Genomic DNA, 21,700 nt, shown 5'->3' on the forward strand with positions numbered 1-21,700 from the left:
GATAATTACCTACTTGAGACCTCAGGATGATGAAAGAAAAAACTTCTACAGAATAAAATATACTAAAAATTACTCAAGGAGGATAATAAGACCACAACAATAAAGCTCAAAATTTTAACAGAGAAATAAAATCCACAAAATATTAAACACATTCCTTGAGAAGTAAACTAAATAACCCAAATGAATAAGGAGAAAACCTGAGGTTGAAAGCAGGGAACATTTAAGAGAGTACAAAAGTGAAAATCCACATATGCCAGATCTGGCTTGGGAACTTAAGATCAGATTCTAACGTGTAATATAATAATGGCCAATATGTATCGAGTGCCAACAATGTACCAGGTACAATTCTAAGTCTTTGATTTGGCAATATAGCATCAGAGATTTTAATATAATCTTTGACTACAAGGGTATCCAGTATGAGAAAGCACATTAATTAAGGAGCTTGTGGGCGGTTCTCAACCATTCCTTTTCCCTCAGACACACACGATTCCTACCCCCAGTACCCAAGTACTGAACACAAAGCCAAAAAAAAAAAAAAAAAAAAAAAAAAATTCCTATCATTCTGGTTCTAGACAGATTCTAAATTCAATTAGAAATTAAACTTACCAGATTCAAGATTGAAATCTCTGATAATTTCATAAAAACTCCAATTTTGCTAATGAAAAAGAGATCCTTATGCTTTAGCAGTCATACAGGTAGCAGAACTGATATTTAGGAAAATTAGCTCTGCATTTTTATCCATGTAATAGTCTATAGGCCACGAGTCTCAAAATTCTTAAAATGTTATCAATCACTCTTCCAGATCTTAAATTACTTAAACTGTTTCAATTACCCCTGGTTATTCCTTACTTCTGACTCTCAAATATAACCAGGCCAGGTATGTACATTTGCCAGCAAGAGCCAATGCACAAGCATGCCCATATTTGTAGACTTTCTTCAGGTACAGGTCTGGATTAACTGACTCAAACTGGCAGCAAACCTGGTAACAACTGAAACTTCAGGGTACAGAAGAGAACTTCCCAAAAGATTGGGAAGGCAAGTTATTACCGACTATCTATAATGAAAGAAATTTAGCACAGCTCTTGAATAACTTGTAGTTTTAAGCAGAATGGAACGCTGGCAGGCCCGTTAGAAGTACGTGTTAGGAGAGAAATACACATCTAGACAATTCAGTCATTCAGCAAAATGTTAATAACTGGTGAATCTGGATAAAGAGTATATGGAGTTTTTTGCACTATTATCATAACTTTTCTTTAATTTTGACATTCAGAATTAAAAGTAAAAAAAAAAAAATTAAAATGAACCAGCTGGATTTATTCTAAACTTAACGTCAAAACCTAAGTGAAAAGAGAAAGGGAAACAAATCTATACTCTGCCATTATGTTTCTGAGACAGATATAGTACTGACAATTTTACACAGGCTATTTTATAGAATATAAAGAATCAGAGCTTTCAGTCAAAAAGCTGGGTTTGTAGTTCAACTCTACAATTTCACTGCTCTGTAACTTTATTCTTTTATCTTCCAGAGTTTCAGTGTCCTCCTCTATAAAATGGAGATGATACAAATAGGATGATTGAAAAGATTAAAATATCACAATATCAAGTACTGTACACTTTGTGTGAATACCACAGTCCTAAGTGATGGGAGACAAAATCTCTATAGGACTTCTAAGTTTCTGTGTGTCTTGTAAACATGGCATAAAATCTTTTCAAAGATGCATGTACAGCAAACAGATCTGTAACACAGAGTGCCCCACTGCAGAGCAAAGGGGAACATGCCTACTGCCCATTCTAAAAGTCTCGGGGCTCCTCTCCTATGTAACACGGCACACTACCTGTGCAGGTATCATCTGACCTTCCTCACATTGCTCTGTGGAAGAAGAGGTGTCTGGGGAACCGATACAAGCAAATGTTGATACTCTGACCACTACTATTGCTGTGAGTAATAAAATCCTTTTTTCACCAAGGGATCTCATGTTTTCTGCCACCATCAATGAACTGTGGTAAAATAGGGTAAAATCCCAAACCCTTCACAGTTCTTGACACTATACACCTTCCGTTAACATTTATGTCCTTAGATGGTATCAACAGCCCCATAAAGTTCAGCAAAAACACTGCATGGTACATGTGAGATATTTCACAAATGGCAGTTATTATTGTCTTCATCATCATTAATCTTTGCAACAATCCTGTAAACTTGGAATACCATCATTTTATAGGTTAATTAACCTGCCAAGAGTAAGTCAGTCACACAAATGGAAGGACTACAATTTTAATCCTTTCCAGTTTTACCATGTTATCTCACAGCTTTGAAATTATGAACTCATTTGGTGAAGCTGCAAACCTTATATTACATCACCAACAGCTACTTACTCTTTAAATATTTATTAAACATCTTCTGTTTTAGGCACTTTGTTGGTGCTAGGGGAAATAGTGAATCAAACATGCTGTCTTCATGAAGCTTATAGAGAAAGCATACACCAAAACAAGTAAAACGACTAATTCCCTAAGAATAATTAATTAGCTAATGAAGTAATTATTAACTCTTGCAAGTGTTATGATGGAAGCAAACAAGGGTCTGAGACAGAGAGCAACTGGAGGACACACTTTTCAAACTATAGGTTGTCGGTTGGGAATCAATCCCAAGCAGGACTTTCTGAAAAATGCAGTATAGAAAAGAATGCATACACTTTATAAGGTAAGTATGGTTTTGTGAAACTCTGATCTTGCACAATAAAATCATTTCCTTTAGGCACAGGGAATAATCTACGTAATGGTAATGGAAAGGCCTTGCTTCGTTAGAAAAACAAACTGTGTGGATAGAATCCTATAGAAAGGAAGAATAGAGTGGTATGAACTGAGGTTGGAAAGAAAGATGTTATGATTCCGGTAGAGTTTAAGCAACACAGTTTTAATTAGGTAAGTGATGTGATTTTATTTACATTTGAGAAGTCACTTTTCTTGGTATAAGGAGGATGGATTTGAGGGACAGCAAGTGTGGAAACAGACCTATCAGAATGTTGTTGTAAGTAGCTTGATTTGGGAAGGGAAGGGCAATAGGGATATAAGAGTGGGTGGATTCAAGATATTATTTTGAAGGCAGAGTCCAAAGGACTTGCTGAAGTGAGGCCGTAAGAGGCATACTCTAAATTTCAGTCATATGCAAATCTTGTAGTTCCAAGAATATACCATGCTCTCCATGTGTCTGTTGTCTACACACATGATCTTCTTGGAATTTCCTACCACTCTCCAAGTTCTCACCCTATTGACTTGGTACACTCCTACCCATCCTCCTTTCAGGACTGAGCCCCAACATTACTTTTCCACAAAGCATTCCCAGACATTTGGAAGCTGTCTTCTCCATATTCCCTTAGCACTTCACACATGCTTTTAATACACTGGTTACAGACTACAATTAGCTGTTATACATGTGTTTCACCAAATTAGTCTGGAGCCATGCCAGGGCAGAAATCATATTCTATGCACTTTCAGCCTTGGGAATGATGATAGTGCTTAGAAAAATGTAGATTCATTAATCAAAATTTGCTGAATGAACGTGCCATTTCCTGTAATACATTCCTTCATTCCTAAACTGTCAAAGGACCCTCATTCATAAAGATATGTATTGCACATATTTTTATTTAATCCTTCAGATCATCCTTCAATGACTCCATATTTGAAGAAATATGTATTTGCTTAGTTTATGCTGCCATACGAATCTATGAGATTCTGTTTAATGATCAGATTGTGCTTCTTGCCTTCATAAAAGAACTATCACAGTATATATAGTAAAGGGCTGATTTTGAAATTAGATCTCTGTTCAAAAACCAACTCTTCAATTTATTAACTATGTGGACTGGCTATGGGTAGGTTTTTAATCTCTCTGTATCTGTTTGCTCAACTGTATATGGTTAATACCCCTATGTCATAGGGTCATCATGGGGCTTGAATGTGAACACAAAGTAATTAGCACAAATACACATTCAATACGTATCAATTTCTGCTTCTCCAACTTACCTTCTTTACAAGGAAGAATACAGCCTTTGCAAAACTAAACACAAAAGGTTTCTGGTCATGGCACTACTTTGACCACTGAGAACGGAAATCATCTTATAGCCCCACCCCCTCTCCACCCACCCCCAAACACAACTTGGCCACTGAGGTCCAAAACTACCTACCCTGAATATAGGCTACTGTCTACATTAGAATGACTTTATTATTTCTTTGTCTTCATTAGCATAACTTTTTACTATTCTAGGAGACTCTTGCCCAAATAGCTTGGTTATTAATTACAGGAACTTCTTGAAAAAAAAAAACGATCAATTCTTCAGGAGAAAGCACCAATAGTTTATGCCCTAAGACTCCTTGAACTCCTTTCCTTCTATCAATCTTAAAATTGTTAAATCAGTGTCCAATCCTAATCAAGCATCTATCTCCTCCACTCCTTCGCCCTCTCACCCTCTGCCACTGAAAGACCAGCCTTAAACCATACTTCAAATTCTCAAGAAAAATCTGATGCTGCTTTCCTTCCCAGGCACTAACAAAAACTCTGCTGAGGTGTTCTTTCTTATCCCAGTCAGTAAGTCATAAACCCAGATTTGTCCTATCAGAAGGATAGGTGGTGTCTGAGAAACCAGCATTGGACAGGGCAGTACATTTACAAGTATGAAGGCAAGGCAAAGGAATTTTCCCACAAAAGTCCAGAAATACTATAAAAATGAACTAAGGGAAATTACGTATCAGGCAAAATACGTCCACTATTACGTCCATGAATAAAAAGGAAATGGATTTGTCAAGACAATAGGAAGTTGCGCTGCAAAATTCCAAAACGGGACGATGAGTTTTAAAAATTATTTTTGGTGAAATTTAATAAGTGTTTTATTCCTTATTACAGAGGTGTTCACATATAGGACTCCGAATCAAAAACAGCATCTCACGTTATCTTTGGAGTTACCAAAAGTAACGCTAGGACAAGCGGCCAAAGTGGCTGCAAGACAAATGATCAGTTTTTAAATTAGATCCTTTCGAATAAAAATTCAGATGCATTATCCATTTCACTAAGTGTAAGCAACACTAATTTCTAAAAGGTCTAATCACGGCCCAGTGACTTTCCACTCGGGTAAAGCATACAAGGCTGTGGGGTAGAATGGAGTGAGGGAAGCAATTTGTGCTTTCCAAGGTTTACTTTTCACCCTGAGAAACCTATTTGGGCTGCATGGCCGACCCTGAACCGGGTTGGCCTCCGCAGCTCGAGCAGTTCCAGAGAGGAAAGAGAAGACGGCAGAAACTGGGTATCCGTGGAATCCACCCTCTCTCTGAGGGATGACCCGCAGCGGTGAAGGGGCTGCGGGGTGGGGGTTCCGCTAGGGCCCTCCTTCTACCAATATTCGGGTCCGTACCTGACGGGCGATGGACCTGCGGAAGCCACACGCCATGGCCACCTCCAAGAAGCACGCCCCAGCTGCCTGGCCCGGATCCTCGCCCCTCCCTTCTCTGCACGCCCCGCCTACGCGCGCCGGAAGCCCGCCCTGGAGGATTCTGCCAGCCAATCAAGAAGCCGCGTGGCCGGCCACTAACCTCTGCCCTGCCGCCGCGAGGGAGCGCGGGAAATCCCGAGTGCTGCTGGAATCCCGCGGGCCGGTGGGACCATGGCCACTTCTTCGGTGTCCAAGGTACGGGGGGGGGGGGCGGACGCCCACTAGACACAGCGGTCGCTGCATTCCCATTTGAAGAAGGCATATAGCAGAGGTTACGTAGACTTCGATGTACCGGCTGGAGCGGAGGGAGTGGCAGGCTGAGCTGAGGCGTCCCTGCTCCAAGTGCAGTTGAGGTCAACTTTGCTTGGGCAGCGAAAACACCGATCTGCCTTAGTATTGTGGCTGGGAGGATTTTGTAAGCTTTGGTTTGTGGAGGTCGAATTCCCCGAGGATGTGCCCCAGTCTTCTTTACTTTTTTTCTTTCTCAGAAATATTTGTTACGCGCCAAGCACTCCGTTAGGTACCGAGATAGAGTGTAAACAAAATAGACTCAATGCCTTCACTCAGGAAAAATATTAAACACAGATAAACTGATGATAACAAATTGTGATAAGTTAGCAAATTGCCCAGGGTCAGAGAAGGCCTTTTGGAGAAAGTGACATTTTAGCTGAGCCCTGAAAAATAAGTAGAAGTTAGGCAAAGGATTGGGGGCAGGGAGACTTAACAGCAAAGAGAATGACATGTTCTTTGGCCCAGAAGATAGAAATAAAGTGATCTATTTAAGGAATGGAAAAATCAGTATAATCAGGAGGTAGCGTTATGAAAAATGAGAATAAAAAAGTAGTGTAGGTGTGTATGTGTGTCAGAGGAGATCATATAGACCTCGAATGGGCTGCCTCAATGGTCAGGGATTGCAAGAAGACATGATAATGTGGTTGGTAAGAAGATAAACCCTAGAGTTCTGTTGTCTAATGTAATAGCCAGTAGCCACAATAGCCAGTGGCTATTTCAGTTTTAATTAGAATAAAGTAAAATTAAATAAAATTAGAAATACATTTCTTCAGTCTCACTAGCCACATTTCAAGTGTTCAGTAACCACATGTGGTGGTGACTCCCATTTTAGTGCAGAGACATGATATTTCTCCTTCATTACTAAAAATCCTGTTGTACAGCACTGTTCTATACCCAAGTAAATAAGACCTTTAGTAATGAGTTCACCCAGAAGCCCCTGAAGTTAAGCTGTGATAAAGTCGAGAATGTAGGTGCAAACACTGCAAATACATTTCTCCCTATGTTAAAACAGTAGATTAGAAGGCTTTACCATGGGTCTTATTTTTAATTTTGATTAAAATGAAGCTAGAATTATGAGAAGGAGTGCCTTTTGAGACTATATCAAAGGGGAACTTTAAGCCCTTAACTTCAGAGTTTAAGTTTACAGAAGATTGACTGTGATGCCTGGTGCAAATGCCAGTAGAGCTTTAACTGTACTAGTGTAGTCAGGGTGCTGGAGTGCAAGACCAGCTGGCTCTAGGGGTCTCAAACAGACCACGTTCTGGCACTCGCTGCTGACAAAACCAAAGTCAGAGAAACGAGTGGGAGTGAAACAAGGAAATTTATCTCAGTGAAGCCAACAGTGAGAAGACAGACTAGAGTCTCAAAGACTGTGTCCAAAGTGCTAAAAATGCTTCCAGGTTTATATAAGGAAAATGTGGGACAAAGGTCAGTGGGTTCGCACAGGTGGGCAGTAAAGATCAGATTGATAGATGTCTTGGAATCAATCATGGATGGAGTGTTGCTGGCTCAGGCCAGTCCTTACTGCTTAAGGTGTTAGTTTTGGTTCCCATTAAGGGATGTTGTGCCCACAGGATGTTTTGCCGGAGTTAAGAGATGAGCTGGAAAGAAGCACTTAATCAATTAGAATGTTTGAGGTCAAAATGGAGGTATTTGAAGTTCTCTTACACTAGTATTTTTTATTAGGATTGGTACTGTTTTTGTTATGCCCTGGTTATATATTTCCATAGGTTTTGCATGGTTTGCACCCTAATCCTTTACATTGCATAAACCTCTTATTTTTGTATATCTTGCAGAATTGCGAGGTTTTTTTTCTTTTTCAGGAAAGCATTTACTGCATTATTACAGAAATGCTTGTATTGAGATGATTATGAAAGGGACTTTGCATAAATAAGAATCTTAGGGACTATTTTAGGAGCTCGTGTAACTGCTAGCTTTTTTTTTTTTTTAAACCTATGTAAACTTCTCTTTCCTTGTTACATTTTCTACCTGTTAGCTCTCCTCCTAGATGACTTGTGTCTCAAATACCATCACTTACTTGTTCAGCAGTTCAAAGCCGTTAACCATATTACTACCGCTGCCATACATTAGGATCCATTCCAGGCACTTGTCATATCTCACTCCTTCATAGTTCTTTTTCTTTTATTGAATTGCAGTTGGATGTAGAAAGGAGGCAATGACAAGGTTGTTGTGGTACTACATGATTTTTATAAATATGTGTATTTCAGTAGTTGCAGATATAAGAGTGTTAAGCACAGTTCTTGGAGCACCTGGGTGCCCCAGTCGGTTAAGTGGTCCGACTTAGGCTCAGGTCATGATCTCACAGTTCGAATCGAACCCCACATCGGTCTATGTGCTGACAGCTCAGAGCCTGGAGCCTGCTTTGGATTCTGTGTCTCCCTCTCTCTGTGCACCTCCCCTGCTCACACTCTGTTTCTCTCAAAAATAAATACACATTAAAAAAAATTTTTTTTTAATAGAATAAAAAAAGGCACTGTTCTTATTTTGGATCCTGTAACCCAAATGGCCACTTTATATTTGCACAGCTCTCTTTAGCACTATCCTGAGAGGATTTTTTCTAGGTGTATTTTTTTAATCTTGTCTTTCATTTTCCATAAAAATGGCAGTCTTTTTTTTCTTAAGTTTATTTTGTTTGAGAGAGTGCGAGTATGAGTGGGGGGTGGGCAGGAAGAGAAAGAATTCCAAGCTAGATCCCAGGAACCATGAGATCATGACCTAGTCAAAATCAGGAGCAGAATGCTCAACCAACTAAGCCACTCAGGCGCCACAAAAATGGCAGTCTTCAAGAAGCTCTTACATGGTGCGTGGCTTTAAGATTGGTAGAATAAACGCAGAACCAGTAGCTTGGGGGCTGTATATCACTAGTCAAGTAATAACATGATACTAAATGTAACTAGGAAATTACAAGGAAAATTACTTGGCCAGCATTCATTCCATATATTGATTGCCTAATGTATATGCTAACACTACCCTAGATACTGAGGAAACAATTAGGAGTTAAATGCAGTCTGTGCTCTGAAGGCATTCAATAAACTCCTTGGTGAGACAGAACCATAAATATGATACACAGTGAAAGGGATTTAAAACAAAGCAAAATAAAGGCATTCAAGTATTCTGAGCTCTTAGGGAAAGGAATAATTCTAACTAGAGAACTAGGGAAGTTTTCCCAGACCAGATGAATAAGAGTTTTATCAGATGAAGAAAGATGTATAAGGTGAAACAATAGCCAAAATTATCTATTTCCTGTCAAGGTTATGGATCCTTGAAGTTTAATTAAATAATAAATGTTTCTTCTGAAATGAGACAGCGTCACTGTTTTTTACCTTAATTTTAATGTATGCTATTAATGTTCTCTAAGTTTTATAAAAATGGAAACTTTTTGGGTTTAAATTTCATCAGCTTTTATTTTGTCTCTTAGATCAGGTTTCTAAGAGCAAAATCAAAGATGAGCATCCCATGGGAAGGAGGAGAAAGAAATGGATAGTCCCTTTGTTGTTCAAGAATTTTCCTGTTCTAATTCAGATAGAAGAGAGATGATTTCTTAGTACTTTAAAGAAATACTTTTTTAAAATTCTGCTTATCCACAAAATACTTGGTTAATCAGATTTATCTGCTCCTTGGCTGCTTTGACTTTATACTTTTTTTCCTTTTTACTTTTTTTTTTAATAGGGTTGTTTTGTGTTTAAGCCAAACTTCAAGAAGAGAAAGATCTCTGTGCCAGTAGGTAAGATGTCTTAATATTGAATTGGCTAGTTTTCCTCCCCTAAGTTTTGAACTATCCTAACCCTAATTGAATTTAGTAGTTTTCTTGTCTTAAGTTGGACTTTACTTACCTTCCTGATGTAGCAGTTATAGTCAAAGGGATAAGGTACCTCCCAGGGTTTCAATCTAAAAGGGACTCCAATAGACCTTCAAAGGCAAATTGGAAAGTAAATTTCCTTCAAAGGATATGTCCCCATTCTTCAAAAGAGATTGTCTTAGGGGAGCCTGGCTGACTCAGACAATAGAGCATGCAACTCTTGATCTCTGAGTAGTGAGTTCAAATCCCACATTGGGCATAGAGCTTACTTAAAAAAAAAAAAAAGTTACCTATCTATTTATCTATATATAATTATAAAATAAAATAAAAGAGACTAACTCAGATGGATTTAAAAAAAAAAAGAGAGATTGTCTTAAAAATCTCAGTGATTTCCTGGGGTACGTTAGAGGAAATTGAATGCAAAAGAGCCAGAAATACTTTTTGGACTGATGGAAATGTTTTCTAGATTGAGGGAGCAGTTATATGAGTGTATACTTTTATTAGGACATACTAGACTGTTAAAATGGGCATGTTTTATTATTGTAAATTATTCCTCAATAAAATTCAGATTAAAAAAATACTATCTTTCTTAATTTATCTCCAGGTATCTGTGTGGTGATCATGTTAGGAAGAATTGACTTTTTCAAACAAATCATGATATTAATGTCAGAAAGTGTTTATCGTACTGGTTTTCAATTGTGGCTGCAGGTTGGAATCACCCAGGGAACTTAAAAAAAAAAATTGTTTCAAGGTTTTTTTGGATATAATTGTAGATTCCTGTGCAGTTGCAAGAAAGTATAGAGAATTTCCTTGTGCCCTTTACCCAGTAAATCTCCAGTGGTAACATTTTGGGTAACTGGTAAAATATCATAACCAGGAAACTTAACATTGGTATAATCCATTGACTTTACTTAGATTTCAACTTGGGAAACTTTTTAAAGATACTAATGCCCAGACCCCATCTCAGACCAATTGAATCAGAATCTCTGGGAATGTTACCTAGGTATTGATATATATATATATTTTAAAGCTCCTCACAGGCTAATTATTTACACTCAGTCTTCAGTACTGTAAAGATTAATTCTGATGGAAAAATTATGTGTAATTAAGCATATTTGTGTACTTGTTTTGAATTAAAAAAGAAAAAACAACTGTACCACTGTTTGACTAAGAAAATAAATAACTTATATTTATTGAAAAGGATTTTTCTAAGTCATCACATGATGCAAACCTTAGGGTGTTAGTTACTCCTTTAGTTTGAGACAAGCTAGGTACTCTTACCTGTGCTCAAGGAGCAAATAATAAAATAATCGTCCATATTGACGGGGACAGAGGGTAGGTATGACTTATAATAAGAACCTAGTTTCTCATTAACAGAATAAACAGTGATCTCAAGTTCTATACCCTCTTAAACTTAGTGTCAAAAGAACATGAAACTGCTGTATTCCTTGTTCCACCCCCAAAATAAAAAGTGACAGTGATAGACTTGGAAATAGTGAACAAACAAAAGCTACATTATAATTTTTTTTAATTCGTAAGTGGTTGACTTAATGAACACATTTCCTTAATATTGGAGATTGCTAAACTCGAAATAGTTCATTTTCAGAGAAAATTCAAGTCGTTTCCCATTATCTATGAAGAAAATAGAAGATAAAATGACATCTGATAACATCAGCAATGTCATTATAACTAACAAAATTGCTAGCATTTATTGAGTTTTTATTATATGCTAGATTTTTCTAGGCCCTATATGTGTTACTTTCAATTCTCTCAGCAAACTATGAGAAATGTACTATGATTATCTCCATGAAAATATATGAGGATACTTAGACATAGAAAGAACTTTCTCAGTGATAGTGCTAATAAATGGCAGAGCTGAGATTTGAACCTAAGCTGTCTGATTCCAGAGCCCCTGGTCTAACCATTGCTTGGTACTGCCTCTCATATGAAGTGAATTTTTGCTTAGAACTTTTTCTGTTGAATTTCAGCTATAATTAAGATTTAAAGTTTTTAGTATTAGTAAACCTAATATATATAATTGTATAATTAAACTTTGCTTAGTTTTTTTTTTTTTTTTTCATTCTACTGATCTGAAACCAATAGATAGTATTTCGATATGAGAATCTTAAAGGAATTGACCCTGATTATAAGACAGATGGTGCAGGAATGAGGAAAACATATCTAGATTTTAGCACTTGCCTTCGCTGGCTTCAATTCTTGAAACAGATTGCCTGAAGAAGTAGGAAGATGCCCTACATTTTGTCCCCCATCTGTCCACTGACTTGAAGACACTTGGATGTGTACCTAAGAGAGGACTGGTAACTCTTCCTCTCCTCTGTATTCTGTGGATGACTGTGTATTCTAGAAAACGACAGGGCAAGGAGAGAGAAAGGGAGAGAGAGGGACTGAAACCTGTGAGGGCACTGACACTGACACTGGAAGTTCACACTGAAGTAGAGCATTGTGCGTAGGAGCAGGTGGGAACCTGTCAACAGTAATAGTTTACATTCTTTAGGTCTTCTCAATGCTGATTTATTTTTTACCTTCCTGTTCTATAAATGACTGAGAGAAATAACAGGTTAAATTGTCCTGCTGCTGCTGTTTCCCAATTTCTAACTGTTTTTGTAAGTATTTCGATGCCATGTTATTCAGCACATTAAAAATTATTGTCTTGATTTGCCACTTTAACATTTCATATGGATTTACTCATTATCAAAGTAAAATGACTTCTGTTCTAAAGCTACCCTGTTGTTCTGCTTTGTCTCTTAGTAATAGTGTATTTCCTTGCCTTTTCTTGTTTGCATTTTTATACTATAACCTTGTCTCTCATTTTACCATGTAATGACTTCAGTATATTCTAAAGACTTTTGATAAATTCAAAAAATATTTGCTAAGAACTCTGAGTGAGCTATGAACAGAAGGAAAATTCCTTAACATAAAAGAGAATCTCTATTCCAAACTACCAGAACTTGATGGTAGAATGCTAGTGGCATCTCAGTAAAGTCAGGAACAAAATATGTATTTTCACATTATTATTGAATACTATAAAAGTTCTAGTTGTTATAATAAAGTACTAACAGTAAACAACAAGAAATATGAAGGAAAGTAGAAAACTACAAAGAATGTAAAATAATTTGTTTAAAGGAGGAGATCTGTAGCGTTTGGATGTGAATTTTTTAACAACTTCATATCATTTCTTCCCAAATCAATCTCCAGATTTTATTTAATCAAATCACAATGCCATTTTAGTTATTTTTGAGCAATAGCAAAGTTTATTTGAAAGAATGGGTTAAAATATTTTGAAGAAGAATGATAATGTTTGGTGGTGGTAGGAGGAAGACCTGGAGTAATACTCCATGGAGTAATACTCCATATGTGAGCGTGCTGCAAAGCTCCAGTCATTAAAACAGTTCAGTACAGCTGTGGGAATAAACGTGGATTCAGTAGAACAAAAGAAAAAGTTAAAATATAGTTACAAGTGCATTTGTAAGTATTTAGATAGTAAAGGCATCTCAAGTTAGTGGGAAAAAGGATAGATTATTTAATAAATGAACATTTTCAAACTGAAGGTTAAAATCCAAGTGCGAGTCATGAAATCAACTTAGTGAGTCATAATGGTTTTAAAAAATAGAATAGAAAAGAAAACATTCACTGTCACATGACAAGAATTGTTTTGTGGGTCTTTTGTTTTTATTTCTGTTAAATGTGTGTTGGATTATGATATAAAATTTGTTTATTTATTATGAAATTTACTGTCAAATTGGTTTCATATAACACCCAGTGCTCATCCCAACAGGTGCCCTCCTCAATACCCATCACCCACCCTCCCCTCCCTCCTACCCCCCATCAACCCTCAGATTGTTCTCAGTTTTTAAGAGTCTTATGGTTTGGCTCCCTCCCTCTCTAAATTTTTTTTTTCCTTCCCCTCTCCCATGGTCTTCTGTTAAGTTTCTCAGGATCCACAGAAGAGTGAGAACATATGGTATCTGTCTTTCTCTGTATGACTTACTTCACTTACCATAACACTCTCCAGTTCCATCCATGTTGCTACAAAAGGCCACATTTCATTCTTTCTCATTGCCACGTAGTATTCCATTGTGTATATAAACCACGATTTCTTTATCCATTCATCAGTTGATGGATATTTAGGCTCTTTCCATAATTTGTCTATTGTTGAAAGTGCTGCTGTAAACATTGGGGTACAAGTGCCCCTATGCATTAGCATTCCTGTATCCCTTGGGTAAATTCCTAGCAGTGCTATTGCTGGGTCATAGGGTAGATCTATTTTTAATTTTTGAGGAATATCCACACTGTTTTCCAGAGCCGCTGCACCAGTTTGCATTCCCACCAACAGTGCAACAGAGTTCCCATTTCTCCACATCCTTGCCAGCATCTATAGTCTCCTGATTTGTTCATTTTAGCCACTCTGACTGGCGTGAGGTGGTATCTGAGTGGTTTTGATTTGTATTTCCCTGATGAGGAGCGACGTTGAGCATCTTTTCATTGTGAAGGAAATTGAAGAAGATATAAAGAAATGGAAAAACATTCCATTTAGCCTCTACTACAAAGCTGTAATCATCAAGACAGCATGGTATTGGCACAAAAACAGACACATAGACCAGTGGAATAGAATAGAGAACTCCAGAATTGGACCCACAAAAGTATGGCCAACTAATCTTGGACAAAGCAGGAAAGAATATCCAATGGAAAAAAGACAGTCTCTTTAACAAATGGTGCTGGGAGAACTGGACAGCAACATGTAGAAGAATGAAATTAGACTTTCTTACACCATTCACAAAAATAAACTCAAAATGGATAAAGGACCTGAATGTGAGACAGGAAACCATCAAAACCCTAGAGGAGAAAGCAGGAAAAAACCTCCCTGACCTCAGCCGCAGCAATTTCTTATTTGCCACATCTCCAAAGGCAAGGGAATTAAAAGCAAAAATGAACTCTTGGGACCTCATGAAGATAAAAAGCTTCTGCACTGCAAAGGAAACAACCAACAAAACTAAAAGGCAACCAACGGAATGGGAAAAGATATTTGCAAATGACATATCGGACAAAGGGCTAGTATCCAAAATCTATAAAGAACTCACCAAACTCCACACCCTAAAAACAAATAACCCAGTGAAGAAATGGGCAGAAAACATGAATAGACACTTCTCTAAAGAAGACATCCAGATGGCCAACAGTCATATGATAAAATGTATTCCTTAATGTGGATCATAGTTTAAAAAGTTTGAAAAGCACTGGTATTTTGATAAATGGTGTTTTGATAAATGGCTAACCATTTGGAGGAAAACGTTCAAAAAGCATATAAAGTAATACAGACAGACTAAATAAAAGGCTGGGCTAAACTATGTCAATTGAATAAAAGAACAAGAATCATAGTATTAAGAGTCATTTTACAAAGGAGAGTTCAAGGCAAATATACGAAGCAAAGCATACAAGGTTGTAGAATAAGAGAAAATAGTAAAAAAAATATTAAATCAAACCAAATCCATTAAATACTGTTAGCAATTCAAAGGTGATAGAAATACAATCTGAATATATATTTAGTAAAATATATTTTAAATAAAATAAAATAAAGTAAAATAAAAAGTAAAATATATTTTTAATCTTATAGATACACTTACTATAGTAAAAATGTGAGATGAATAAAATTAAGTATAAAGGATATTGGATGTCACCTATCTCCAAATACATATATTTTTGATACAGATTAAAAAATTCAGCCCCATCCCCTACTGTGTGACTTTCTTCTTTAAATGTTTATTTTTGAGAGAGAGAGCAGGGGAGGGTCAGAGATAGAGGGAGAGAGAGAGAATCTCAAGCAGACTCCATACCTTCAACACAGAGCCTGATGTGGGATTCAACCCCACGAACCATGAGATCATGACCTGAGCCTAAATCAAGAGTCAGATGCTAGGTACCCCTGCACACAGATTTTCTAAATTTTATCATATAAAAAAGAAACTGACCTATTTCTTTCTGTGTTTTTAGAGGACTATTTTAATAAAGGGAAAAATGAGTCTGAGGACAGTAAGCTTCGATTCGAAACTTATCAGTTGATATGGCAGCAGATGAAATCTGAAACTGAGGTGAATACTTTTTTTAATAACTTATATTTCTCTATTACCGTAAATCTCGTATTTGTTGCTTCCCATCTTCCTTTCCACCAATTTTCAAGAGTATTGATGAAACGTAGGTAATATTAGTTTAGCATAAGCTGTATATTCTACAAAAACTCCTGTTCCAAGTATTAAGCATGGCTTCAGGTACTGGAACATACATTTAAATTTTTTTTTTTTAACATTTATTTATTATTGAGTGACAGAGAGACACAGAATGTGAGCAGGGGAGGGGCAGACAGAGAGGGAGATACAGAATCCCAAGCAGGTTCCAGGCTCTGAGCTGTCAGCACAGAGCCCTACGCTGGGCTCGAACTCACAAACTGCGAGATCATGACCCGAGCCGACGTCGGTCACCCAACCAACTGAGCCACCCAGGCACTCCTGGAACATACATTTATAATGATAGCTGCCAAGGCAAGGGGCTCTACATATGCTCACAGCTTTTAAATGGTGGCACTCTTTAAATTAATCCATTCAGTTATAGAATTAAGGAATCAAGCTATTTTTAAAATACTTTATTCCCTCATTCCCCATATCCAATTTCTTCTGTGTTCTTTATAGTCTAGCCCTAAAAAATGTCTGTACTTTAGCAGATTTGTAGTTCTAGGGCCAACATCTTGAACGGACTTGTTTTATTTGAGCAACCCAGTGTTTTTGTTTGTTTGTTTTAAGTGGGAGGGTTATGCACTCTGTTTATTACTGCTTCCTACCACTCTTTATTGCTTTCACCTAGGGCTTTGCTCATTCATGTATTCCCTTGAAAGACCCTTGAAGGAATTTGAGTTTGTGGTTTCTAGTGTAGGCCTTCATTTCTTAACCTGAATTGTGATGATCCTCCTAACTGATGTCTCTGCCTCTGATGTCAGACCCCTCAGGTCTGTCATTAGTCCCTGTAGCACCATTGGCCAAATTAGGAAAGTCCTGCCTTCAGGCAGATACAGTGCCAGGCTGCAGGGGTTTTCCAGCCTCACTGCCAGTACAGCTTCTCCCATCTGTTCACAGTGCTGTCAGATTAACCCTTTCAACCTTGATTTAATCACATCTCTGCTTCATGTCCCTTCAGTGGTTCTCCCCAGGGGATAAAACCCAAATCTTTTAACATCAAATGTAATTTTATTGGTCTAGCCCCTTGTTTATTTGTCCAGGCTCATTCCCTACCACTTCTCATGTTCTTGATGCTTAGCTGTGTGTGTGGTTCCCTGGATACTTGGTACTTGCTTGCTTCCCTGCTCCCTCTACTCCCCATTCGTTCTGATTTTCTTCTCCCTATAGTTGCCTCCCCCATCACCTGCTTTAATGCTTTGGCTCACATCCTCAGCTTAAGTTGGATGGTCCTACTCTTTATTCTGTATTATCATAGCACTTTACACAATGTTTTTAAATTGTAAGTGTTCTTAATTTTTTTCACTGTTTTAGGATAAAGACTACCTTTCCTTTGTAAGGTGGTTAGTAAATGTTTGTTGAATGAATAAATTTGATTCTTTAATGAGGGAATCCAAAATACTAATGAATGGAGATTTAAGGAAAAAATATTTTTTATTTCATCCATCTAATAATTTTATACATAATCTTTGGCATTCATGATGATTTTCTTTCCCAGACTTGGAAAGATGCATCACATTACTACTGATGATAATTCATAAAGTTTTGTGTTTTCTTTGTAGCAACTACAAGAAGAATTAAATAAGAACCTATTCAGTAGTCTAATTGAATTTCTGCAACAGTCTTATTCTGGATTCCATAAGAATTCAAGAGACTGGGGCTGTCAAATAAAACTCAGAGAAATTCCAACTGCTGCTCTTATTCTAGGTATGTATGGGTGTAGGTTTGTTTTTTTAGTTAGTGGTTTTGTTGAGAATAGTAGAGACTAACTTCTCTTGATCAACCTGTTTTGTCTCTTTCATTTATAGAATTAAACTAATTATACTGTTCTACATACTTTCAAAACCAATAAAAGTTCCTTATAGTGATTATACAACTTTAAATTAAAAGAAATTGATCCGGGATTAGCTAGTACCCTCCTCAACTTTCTGTCAGAAAAATGAAGGAGAAATATATTTGTGTTACTCTTCCTTAGTTATTTTATGAGAATAGATGAGATTTGAATTCGGTAATAAAGAAACCACCAGTGGGTTAGTAGATTAGATTTGTGTGCTTTTTTTTAAATCGTTATCTTCAGTGGAATTATCTGTGACCCTAATTTTAGTTCCCTGTGCTTAGTTTATCAATCTTAGATTATTTCATAATACTGCATAAAGTTTATAAGGGGGCTTGGATGAATTATATATAAATTGCTTTTAAGCTGCAGATTGTAAATTTCTTAGGTACTTAAATATCCATCATTAATATCCCATTTTAACCAAATATCTGGCTGCAGGATAATGGAAAATTTCTTTGGAATACTAGCAAATTTCCTTATTTCTTTTGGAAAGAAAGTGGGTTTATTTGGATTTCAAATGTACTCTTCATTGCACTTGCAATTTGTTATTTATTCAAGGTTTGTTAAACTAGTGGGCACTGAGATAATAACTTAGTTGTATTATTTAATACTGATTTTTAAAAAAAAAATCATTAGAGAGAGAATGAATGGGTGGAGGAGGGGCAGAGAGAGAGAGAGGGAGAGAGAGAATCTCAAGCAGGCTCCAAGCTGAGCTGTCTGTGCTCAGCCCAGCTCGGGGCTTGACCCCACAAACTGAGATCCTGACCTGAGCTGAAATCAAGAGTTGGATGCTCAACCGACTGAGCCACCCAGGTGCCCTAATACTGCCTTTAATCCTGTTCATTATCTAAATCTCATTCCTGATGTTCAGGGCAATACTTAGCAAAATTTAATGTACTTACAAATAACCTCCAAGGGATCTTAATAAATGCAGGCTTTCATTAATAGGTCTGAGGCAGGGCCTAAAACTCTACATTTGTAACAGACCTCCTGCTGATGCCCATACTGCTGATCCCAGAACCACTCTGAGTAACAACACAGGGAATGATTTTTATAATACTGTGAACAGCTTTTCAGTGCAGCCTGCACTTAATTTCAAAACCCTTTTCATTCATGGATGAGAAACTGAGACCCAGTGATGGCCTGATTATACTGTTTGGTGCTTTGTTTCTCTACTACTAGGTTACAACAATTGGAAGTGGAGTGGGGAAAATGTAATCAAGAGGGATGGCTTGATAGATTGTTGAGAGAGCACTGTTTAAATCCCTTCTCTGCCTACTGCCAAAAGGAGAAAAGAAGCTAATGGAAATCTTGTATTTCAAAGTCAGTAGTCTGAGAACATTTTTTCAGTTAAAGACATTGTTGATTTTCTTGTTTCCGATACACAGTCCATTGTTGTAAGCAACATAATGTTAAATAGCTTATAAAGTCAATCAGTGAAAGACAAGATAAACTGGTGTTTTGCTAAACTCCTAAATTTGTTCAGAGATACAGTATCACAATCATAGACCATAATGCAAGGAATATCATTTTGATACTGTAAAAAAAATATGTAGTCAAAGAATGTTTAGGCACAGTTGCACATTTTCTATTTTCAAAAAGATATATGTCTGTTTAAAAGTAGCCTGCCAGGGCACTTGTGCGGCTTAGTTGGTTAAGTGTTCGACTCTTGATTTTGGCTCAGGTTATGATCTCGTGGTTCATGAGATTGAGCCCTGCGTCAGGCTCTGTGGGGAGCATGGAGCCTGCTTGAGATTCTCTCTCTCTCCCTCTCTCTCTTTCTGCCTCTCCCCCGATCTCTCTATCTCTCTCAAAATAAATAAGCCTTTAAAAAAATTTTATTCGTTTATTTTGAGAGACTGAGAGAGCTCATGCAAGTGCACAAAGCAGGGTCAGAGAGAGAATCCCAGAAAGGCTCAGTGCTGTCACTGTAGAGCCCTACTTGGGGCTTGAATCATGAATCATGACATCATGACCTGAGTCGAAACCAAGAGTTGGATGCTTAACTGACTGAGCCACCCAGTCTTCCCATAAATAAAGAAAAAAACATAGCCTGCCAACATTTTTATTTATTGGCTTGCCTAGAAAAAATTTTTTTGTTTATTGGTGGCCTAGATTCTGAACCTTTTGTTTTTCTTCTAGCCAGTTGAAGTTTTATAGTAGCAATTATCAAGCAGTTTCAAGATAGCTGCTGTTGCCACCTGCCTAAGTGCCAAAGCACTTTCTAGAAATCTCAGATTGTGACGTAAAGGAAAGTGTCAGTCAGTAGAATTTTTTCCAATGTGATAGGGAAATTCCACTCAACTCTGATAACTGCATGCACAGCACTAAACTCTGACTTGTGGAAATGAGAATGAGAGGCTTAGTAAATACCTAAAGTACCTGAAGTTTTGTTTTTAGCCTCTTTCCTCAGAAATCAGCTTAGTGTGTATTTTACTATTGTATTTACTACAACAGTCATTAATAGGATTAGTGATTGGATTCTCCTCACTTGTTAAGTCAGGATCACAGTAAACCCGGAATCTGTAGCCCTTATTTTTGAATGAGTATTTTAAAGAGTACTTTATGAATTTGACAAAGTAATAAAATTACTCCTAAGATGTTTTCATGGGTTAACTACACATTCTCAGTAATGTTTTTTAAAGAGAGATTATGCTAAATACCCTTTCTGACAAGTATTTTGTGTGCTTCCAGATATCTATTGTTAATGGAGATCTCTTCATTTATGCAGGATATTTTCTTGGTTTCTGTTATTAATCATGGGGTTTTTTTTGTTACTCATATTTTTTTTTTTTCAACGTTTTTATTTTTTATTTTTGGGACAGAGAGAGACAGAGCATGAACGGGGGAGGGGCAGAGAGAGGGAGACACAGAATCGGAAACAGGCTCCAGGCTCCCAGCCATCAGCCCAGAGCCTGACGCGGGGCTCGAACTCACGGACCGCGAGATTGTGACCTGGCTGAAGTCGGACGCTCAACCGACTGCGCCACCCAGGCGCCCCTTGTTACTCATATTTTTAAAAATATTTTTATTCAGTAATTCACTAGACATGTTAAGTAGCTTTGTTGTTAAATTATTTATAGTACAAATGATGGTGTAATACTGATGTATTATCCCATAGGTGTGAATGTAACTGATCATGATTTAACATTCAGAAGTCTAACAGAAGCCCTTCAGAATAATGTCACTCCATATGTAGTCTCATTGCAAGCTAAAGATTGTCCAGGTACAGTATTAATGCCCTAATAACCTTGGTGAAATGTTACAGATCTCTTCTGACCTTCTTTCTACCCCCCCGCCCCTCCGCCCTAGCTTTGTTGATCCCTTTTTATTTGTGGGAAGAGCATGGCACAACATTTGGGCAGGGTGAGGTTTATTGCCTATCATGGTAATGTTGACTGTTGCAGGACTCATTGCCACCTTTTGCTTCCTTTATTCCAGCCCCCCCCCCCCCCCCCGTATCAGCTTCACTGCCAGTAATAGTTTAGATATTTTATGAGATGTGTTCCCTAACCTGGTAAAAGTCTAATAAGTTGGAAGGTTTGGGACAGGGAGCTAGAATTAAGGATTGGGGAGCTCTTATTTATTCCAACAGAGAATAGACTGTGTAGGCTCATATTTCAGCCTCCAATCATCTTATTGTCCTGCTCTGAAAGATTAGCATGGTAAAAAATGTCCATTGCCAGAGCTAATCTATATGAAACCATTAAATCGTAAAGGATATGGACACTAATAGAGTAAAATGGAATGAGATTTGAATTGACATAAGGGCTCTATGTGCTTATATTACTTTCATAATCATAAACTGATTGGAACTGATTAAGTCAAAGCCCTTAGGACATCTTTTAAAATGACTATAAGGAAGATTTGTAATCAGTAAAATAACTTATGTAAGTAACACTTTTGATTGTTTTTAGAGGCCTTAAAAATTTTTTGCTGTCTAGTGTAACTTAAATATATAGTGTCCTCATAAGATTTATAGTTTTTGTGTTTATACATTTACTTAGGTAACATTTTTAGTATAGATAGTATACAT

General features: G+C 37.3%; 2 protein-coding genes across 11 annotated transcripts in view; one reads left to right on the forward strand and one right to left on the reverse strand.

Moving 5' to 3' along the window:
• The window catches only part of RARS2 (arginyl-tRNA synthetase 2, mitochondrial), an 81,447-nt gene extending 75,959 nt beyond the window's left edge, over positions 1-5,488 (reverse strand). For 6 of the 7 annotated variants that reach the window (XM_043591904.1, XM_043591901.1, XM_043591908.1 and 3 more), the window contains exon 1: positions 5,400-5,485. In XM_043591904.1, coding sequence (XP_043447839.1) covers positions 5,400-5,435 — 36 coding nt within the window. In that variant the 5' untranslated portion in view covers positions 5,436-5,485. Of the gene's footprint in view, positions 1-5,399 lie in introns of all 7 variants that reach the window. The other variant, XM_043591902.1, reaches the window with a different exon arrangement.
• A 71-nt stretch (positions 5,489-5,559) lies between these two features.
• Positions 5,560-21,700, forward strand: part of ORC3 (origin recognition complex subunit 3) — a 62,120-nt gene continuing 45,979 nt past the window's right edge. For 2 of the 4 annotated variants that reach the window (XM_043591910.1, XM_043591911.1), the window contains exons 1-5: positions 5,560-5,672; positions 9,459-9,513; positions 15,595-15,692; positions 17,390-17,534; positions 20,786-20,890. In XM_043591910.1, coding sequence (XP_043447845.1) covers positions 5,649-5,672; positions 9,459-9,513; positions 15,595-15,692; positions 17,390-17,534; positions 20,786-20,890 — 427 coding nt within the window. In that variant the 5' untranslated portion in view covers positions 5,560-5,648. The remainder of the gene's footprint in view (positions 5,673-9,458; positions 9,514-15,594; positions 15,693-17,389; positions 17,535-20,785; positions 20,891-21,700) is intronic. The other 2 variants (XM_043591913.1, XM_043591912.1) reach the window with 2 other exon arrangements.

The sequence above is a fragment of the Prionailurus bengalensis genome, chromosome B2, assembly GCF_016509475.1.
Source record: "Prionailurus bengalensis isolate Pbe53 chromosome B2, Fcat_Pben_1.1_paternal_pri, whole genome shotgun sequence".
In the NCBI taxonomy this organism is placed as follows: domain Eukaryota; kingdom Metazoa; phylum Chordata; class Mammalia; order Carnivora; family Felidae; genus Prionailurus; species Prionailurus bengalensis.